Raw genomic sequence first — 7,899 nt, forward strand, 5'->3', positions numbered from 1 at the left:
AAAGTTTGATGGCAAGGTTCACTCTATTACTTACTGCAGAGGGTATAGTAACGATTCAAAGCTACCAACTCAGAATCTTAGTGCACTATAATACAAGGTTATGCACAATGTCGGTCACTTACCAAAGATCTGCAGTTGGTAAGGGGTCTCTCAGCCTCGAGGAGTAACCTTGCGAGGTGTCCCAGCTCAAGAGGAGATCACCACCATGCAGCCAGCTGCTTAGCAGGGAGAGCTCAAAAAAGGCTCACTCAGGCTGTCCTATTTATGGAATAAAGTGGTTGGCTCGTAGTCAAATTATGTGTGATGGAAAAGGTAGGCATGAGACTCCTTGTACCCACAACTTACTTTGTTCCTTGACAAATGAGTCTTGGAAGAAGCACCTGCTCTTCGTGTGTTAATTGCATGGTCGGTGTTCCAGTTTCCAAGCCCATATGCATCAATGCTCACCATGTCACCCTCTTCCTGTGTGGGTTTTCAGAGAACAGATTGGAACTCGAGAAGTTCTTGGCCCAGTTATGGCCTGGGCCTTTACTTCTTTTGGAGCCTGAACCAGACTGCCACTAGTAAGGTCAAGGCGTCGAGTGCATCTGTCACACACCTGACATATTATAGCAGAGATAGCAATACAAAACAGTGTTACAACGATGGATCATGCTTCAGTGAATCTTACAGAGTAGTTATGCAGTGTTCACCACTTATACTGTTTCTGATTCACACATTTTGAATTGGCCTCAGCCACTCTGGTTCTGTCTATGTTAGTAAATTAAACAGCACCAGGCCAAGACCCAGACCTTGGCACTGGAACATGATCCTTTATATTGTTAAATAGTTAGTGTAGCCCCTAGTACAGTTTTGGCTGATGCTTACTGGCAGTTTCGCAAACAATTCCTGGGCATGGTTTGAGAGGGATGTTTACAAATAGGTAAGCAGTATGTCAAAAGAGTGGATATTTTCATATTTTGACATCTTACCCTATTGTCTCCATTGAAATTTTGAGAGTCAATGTAGAATAGATGCAGATAGTTTCAGCTGTGATTTTTATGTTTGCTGATATAAATATTACAGGCCAAGTTTCATAAAAGCAAAAGCTTCTTCCACCTCAACTTTATCTATTGGCAGTTTTGTTGCTCTAAAGAAGAGTAAGTGGAGAAAAAGAACCCCAAAAATGATGTTAGGTTGGAAATCAATGTCTTTTTTTGTGAGTAATTTGGAAAACCTTAATAAGGCACGATTTTGAGAACACTTCAGACAAAATAGTTTTAGTGTTGTTTGAAAAAGTTGGAATGTTAAATAGGTCTGTGATTTCCACTGCTTAGCTTTGTGGATAATTTAGTATTGGCTCTTCGTCCTCAGGAACATGAGAACAAATCTGAACTCATTAAATTGTAAATGTTACACCGGTTTGTGTGCCTATATCTGATATGAATTAAATGGATTTCTGAAATGGGAGACAAAATGCTGTATCTCTGTCTGTTTTAGAAAAAAAAAATACGCACAGTTATAGTTCTTTTGGAATGTATATGTTTGAATGTGCACAGACTGCAACATTTAAGGATGGTGTGATTGGTTTTCTAACAAAACACAAATACTAAGATTTTCTTAAATAATACACTGTTCTACAGATGAAATACTTTTACTATAGAAACAAATTACATATGTTTGAAATGAATCAGGTCATTAATTTATTCCTCTTTTTGGTTCCTGCCTATCCACACTTGTATGTTTGGTTACAGTATTGTCAGATGAAACATAATTAATATTATTTTTTTAAAAAAAGGAATATCGACTTTAAGATACAAGCCATTCAGCTTTGACTGTAATGATCAAAATTCTAGAGACAGCTCTGCTAAGAAACATTGAGAATTAAACAGCAAGCAAGACAAGATTGTGACTGAACTTGTGGATGTGTCAGTGTGCTTATCGCACGTTAGCAGGGCTGGTATGGCCTACAGCAATACCGAATACTTAATAGGGCTAGAAAAAGTGATACACTTACTGGATTTTTCACTTATAACTTCTAACCAATTTGCAGAGCAGAGTTGTAGCAGCTGCAAGAGCATCTGCCATGTAAAGAGGAGAACTACTGTTTCACAGTCAGAATCTGTACCATCCAGTGTGGCAGTGGATTATATGTTCCATGTTGTTACTTGCCTTCAGTCTGTCACCTTAATTATATAGTAAGATTTGAGTGCTTTCTTTGTCATTCTTAAAAATTTGCAGCTTTGAAGGTCTCTTGCATTCATGCTAGATGGTAGGGAGGATTGAAGATAATTTAGTATGCTTTTGAACCTGCAGTTTCAAATTCTGAAATTTATTTATTTATTTATTTTTATCTTTAAACTTTTAGGGTTCAGTGGGTGAACCAGGACCTAAGGGTGAACAAGTGAGTCATGTTAGAGATCATGGTACTTTCAAGTCACAATACCAAATGCTGCAGCACATTATGTTGCCTAAATCTGAAGGCTGACAGTATGTCTTTTTTTTGATATAGGGTGCACCTGGAGCAGAAGGAGATGGAGGAGAAAAGGGTGACTTAGTAAGGCGTTATTTTCTCTTCACCTTATCTAATATTTTGTTGTCGTAAATGAAAACTTTAAAGTGTTGTTGGAGTGCTTCAAGCATATGGTTTGATCATTGAAAGTCACATTTCAGTTTTATATTAACTGGGCATTGCAGAGCACAGCAGTTCTATTAGCCTGGTCATGCCATTCCTGCTGTTTTGAAAGCACTCTGAGATATGCATATTCTATTAGGTGTATAATACAGTACAGACTGCCTTGAAGTGTGTGTGTGTGTATATACAGATAGATACATATGTAGAGATACACTAAGCATTTATATATAAATATATATCTATGTATACACACACATAAATTCTTAGTGTTTGAGGCAGTGAGGATGAGGAGGTATTTTAATTCAGGTGAAAAAGGAGCACAGATAATAAATATCCTTAATAACTCAGACTTGATGGAAATATTTTGTATTGCCTTTATCTTTGGAAATAAGATGTAGCAACCTGTTAGGGAGAGGGAGAATAGTCTGGGAAGAGGCTGTGGCACTGTGATATTGCTGGAGGAAGGTGTATATAGTGCAGGACATGTAGTCTGCTGTCATGTTGTGACAGTCAACTGTGTCATGTTGTGAATTCACGTGGGTAATGCCTGGGTCATGTGCCCTTGGGTAGAGGATTTGTTTTCCTATGGAAAGAGAAATGCGCTAGTACAGCCGCTCCTATGAGGCCCCATCCAGCAAAGCCAGAACTTGATCTTTCAGAAGGAACTAAACTGTTCCCTATTTAAAAAATGGTAGCCAGGTTGTGTGCTGGAAATGAGCACTTTTTTCCTTACACTCTGCAATTCTGAAAGGCTTTTAAAGTTAATTAACAGCCCTAGTGAGCTAGATGTCCAGTAATGCAGCTTTACCATCACTATACAGATTCCCAGGAAGCAATACTATGGGTTGTTTAAGTGTGCTGCCAGTTAGTCTGTTTTTAAACCTTTAACAGTTGCTATTTCTACTTCACTTATAGCATATTCATTAACAGACAGTGGCCCTTGTGACCTTTAGAAACCACTTATTTCACCAATGACATTTAGGAACTAGGAAAATACAATATTGAGAAATCTCTCCAAGAGTAACACGAAAACACCGCAGAAGAAGAGTTAATCTGTTTCATAGGTGATTACAAGATTTTGAAATTTTTTGTTTTTTCCTATTCAGAGGGAAAACAAAAAACTTCTGAATAGTGGGACTGCTATTCTCAGTCAAGTGATAGAGGGATCTCGGGGTTGTTCGAGCCAGGAGCAAGGTTGCTGAGAACAAGAACTTCTAGGGGTTTGGCTTCTTCACAGCACATTGGGTAGACACCTGCTCGGTTTCTGTTGCAGTTTTGTTAGGGATAACACAGCACTGTAAAATATCCGTAATTCTGTCAAACTAGAAAATCCTGATTAAATAATGCTTCCTCTAAAGTTTTCCAAGCAATCTACTGTCTAAGATTGTCCTGTGCTGTAACTGTGGTTTGAGAGGTTAGAGCCATGTGTCTAATTCTAAGATAAGCAATACAAAACCAATTATAATAAACACACTTTCTTATTTGCACCTTACAGAAATATTTTTGAGAAAGGAATTTTACAAAAAAAATCTGACATTTAAGTTTTATTTCCAAATGAATTGTAATTCGTTTGAGATGTAATTTTGCGTAAATCAACTCAATACTTTTTTTTTAATAGTGAAAAAAAAATCATGTCAACTTTACTGCATTTGTAATGTCTATGATAACGGATAGTCTCTTCTAATATAGTTTGTCTTATTTTTGCTTAGGGTGACATGGGATTACCAGGAGCAAAGGGAGCTGTAAGTATAATGAATAGCACTGTTGCAGAAATAGATCTAGTAGGTCAGATAGATCATTTTCTGATTTAAGAAAGAAAAATACAAATAATGAGTTCTTTATCACAGTTAAATTGAATGAGTTTCAGCAGCATTTCTTCTGTTTAAATTTTGAATACAGTTAATATTAAAATGAATTAGCTTTGGAAAGGAATTAATGTCCTGAATTCTAAGCTCCATAAAAGAGAAGCATCATTCAGCAGCAGTTTGCTGGCCAGCTAATTTTTTTTTTTTTTTTTTTTTTTTTTTTTTTTTTTTTTTTTTTTTTTTTTTTTTTTTTTTTTTTTTTTTTTTTTTTTTTTTTTTTTTTTTTTTTTTTTTTTTTTTTTTTTTTTTTTTTTTTTTTTTTTAAGAAATAACAAAATGATAGCTTTAATGTAGAAGGTGAGCAGAAGCTTGCATGTCACATAAGAAAAAGAATCTGAGAACTGAATGCATTCTTTTATTTCAGGATCACTAAAGAGTGGGATTGTTACAGCAGCTGACAGTTTGGGCTATGATACTAGCATATCAACAGTTCTGTGTACAGGGAACTGAGGTTGAACGTAACAGAAAGAGCTATGCTTGTGTTCTCAGTGGCCTGTGTGTCTTTGGGGCTAAGCAAATGCAAGCTCGAGAGTGTTTACTGCTGATCAAGATCTTACAGGAAGGACATGAGGAAGAGATAGAGTAGAGGAGAAATCTGTAGTTTTATCACCCTAGATTTTTAAAATCCTCTTCTCTTGATGAGACCTTAGAGAGCTTGTCATAGTAGTGAGTACATATACAAGGATGAGTAATCCATCAGGGAACCTGATAACTCGCCAGACTGGGGAAGAAAGAAATGATGACTTCCTGGTTGTATAGTCCACAAAGGGAATTTTGCTGTCTTCTTAATATATCCATTGAAGAGTGTTCTTTGGGGTTTCTTCTGACAGGGACAGCAATTAGCTGTCTCAGATGCAGCATAGATGGGACTGAAATGGCTCCGTCTTGTGGATTTAACTGATACCACAGTTGAGTAATTTGCTATGTTTTTGAGCATCTCTTTCAGCAGGTGTTGTTTTTTTTTTTTCCCCCAGTAGATTTGGGAAGCCATAAGTATGTAGGATTTTTTTTTCTGTTTGTTTTGTTTGGGGGTTGGGTTTTGTTGGGTTTTTGGGGGTTGGTTTGGTTTTTGGTTGTTTTTTTTTCTTTGTTAGTATTACTATGGATTAATAGTAGTACAATAACTTGTATTGAAAGTAACTCGAAGGCGCCTATTGGTGTACTCTCTACGAAAGGGAATGAAAGGCATTTTGAACAAGCAGGGAGCTGGAGTTTTTGCAATTTAAGGAGTTATGTTAATGTTATATATACATATATATATATAATGTTAAGGAGTAATATATATATATATAATGTTAAGGAGTTAATGTCTAGAAAAGTTGCATGTGACATGCACAATGGCAGAAGTAGAAACCAAGTATAGGAGATCTGTTCTTTGACAAAAAAAAACCCCAACGTCTTGTGCATGTCACTATGGATGCCCATTTGCCTTTTTTTGACAGAATATCTTATTTTTCCACTTCTCCCCTTTAAGGGAGGAATACAGACCTCTTTTTAAGTTTATAAATCACACAACTACTGACTCCAGTCGCTTACTTAAAAAGAAGCTGTTCAACAACTCTACATCCCAGCACTCATTGCTTTGCAGTTGCGAATAGCTCCTGTCACCATTTTGATATGTCAGAATGAGTCTAACACTAGTATAGCAGTCCACTGAAGATCTCTTTCATTGTCAGGTTGGTAATCCTGGAGACCCTGGTTCCCGTGGGCCTGAGGGAAGTCGGGGACTGCCTGGCATGGAAGGGCCACGAGGCTCACCTGGACCACGAGGCTTGCAGGGTGAACAGGGTGCCCCAGGTCTGCCTGGCAGCCAAGGTCCAGCTGTAAGTACTGTTTTAATGTGATTGGTATCTTTTGAACAGTTAGCTGTCACTCACACCACTCCTTTTCTTGCATCAGAAGCTACATACACATGCAAAACTCAAGTGCCACAGTACAGTTTGAAATACACTGTACCTCACAACAGGCACATTTGTGTACTAGAGAAATCTTAGGGTTGTATACAGTTAGGTCCTTGGGTCCTCGGATTTCAGTTCAGTTCCATTTTCTTACGCTCACCCCACTGCTGTAGTACGCGTGTACCATGTTTGATACATGGGTGTCTCACACATAGTATCTACCTTGCTAGTCAAATTGACTTCAGCTGGAATAGTTGCACTTGCAGGGACTGGAATATCTTTTATTGACCGGCCAGCACTTTTTGCATCAGGCACACTTATAAAATGTACTGTGATATCAACTGGTTTTTTTAAGCTATTATTTTTTTAATCCTAGGGAAAAGAACCAACCGATCAGCACATTAAGCAGGTTTGCATGAGAGTCATGCAAGGTAAGTATGCTAAAAAGTATTTGATGTTTCTTGTGCATTTAAATCAGGATAATCTACTGCTGTGGAGGCAACCAAGATTTTCCCACTCTTATCCAGAACAAATAGCGTGGCCTCAGCAGGGGACCTGGCAGAAAATCTTCCCACATGTGAATGTGGGCACAATATGAGAGAATATGAGAAAGACGTCCCTTATTTTATATATACTTGTTGATTCCACACTATTACTGTAGTAACCAGGCAATAGACCGGAGTGTTTTTATGAAATACATCTATTTAGTGTAGAAATCACTTGCTATGTTTTCATATATAAAAGTACGCAGCTTCACTGAGAGCTTGTTTTGCCATTTGTACTAATATACTATTAGATTACAGCAAACAAACTATGTGGAAAATAGGTTAAAAAAAAAAAGAGTAGTGCGGAGAGAGGCTTTTTGTAGATAACATACCGTAAAATGAAAGCAATAGGCAGATGTTCAAAACCTTAATTATATTTGCTCAGTTGTTCTTGACACACACAGAAATCTGGAGCTTTTCTAATACAGTTGGGCGCATGGGATTTACCAAGTTTAAAAATTTCTGCTGCCCTGTAAGCACAAAAGATACTTTTCAGTACTTGCTATTGAAGATGCCCTTAGGGATATTATGCCTTTGTAATGTTAAGAATTTACCAGAATGAAATTGCTGCTCATGATTTAAAAATTATGTAGTCAACCCTGTTCTTGATACTGCCCAACAGGGTATTTTTTTTTTAAACTTTCTATAAATAGGATAAAAAGGCCTTTTAAAGTGATCCCTTGAAAGACACACTAATATTGAGGAGGATTATAGTGGAATCAGATATGATGCTTGAATTTATTCATAACGATCAGAATTAGCAGTGAAGAGAAGGATATGGGAAAAATCTAGACTGTCTTCATTGCATCCCTCTTGAGAGCCCCTATAATTGTCAATGCTGTCATGCTTTAAAAAAAAAAGACAAAAGAAAAAAAAAAAGAAGAAATCAATCCAAATGGGTCCCTGGAACCTTGTCAGCTTAAAGACAACTGTAACTGAAGCTCAGCTCCTTAGTAGGCTTTGCCCACAGATTGCTA

General features: G+C 37.2%; 1 protein-coding gene across 2 annotated transcripts in view; it reads left to right on the forward strand.

Annotated features, from left to right (window-relative positions):
* COL9A1 (collagen type IX alpha 1 chain) overlaps positions 1-7,899 on the forward strand; it is an 88,393-nt gene that overhangs the window by 69,547 nt on the left and 10,947 nt on the right. For both annotated transcript variants that reach the window (XM_009275787.1, XM_009275786.1), the window contains exons 33-35: positions 4,324-4,356; positions 6,156-6,302; positions 6,754-6,808. In XM_009275787.1, the coding sequence (XP_009274062.1) occupies positions 4,324-4,356; positions 6,156-6,302; positions 6,754-6,808 (235 nt within the window). The remainder of the gene's footprint in view (positions 1-4,323; positions 4,357-6,155; positions 6,303-6,753; positions 6,809-7,899) is intronic.

The sequence above is a fragment of the Aptenodytes forsteri genome, unplaced genomic scaffold (genome assembly GCF_000699145.1).
Source record: "Aptenodytes forsteri isolate BGI_AS27 unplaced genomic scaffold, ASM69914v1 Scaffold256, whole genome shotgun sequence".
Taxonomy (NCBI): Eukaryota; Metazoa; Chordata; class Aves; order Sphenisciformes; family Spheniscidae; genus Aptenodytes; species Aptenodytes forsteri.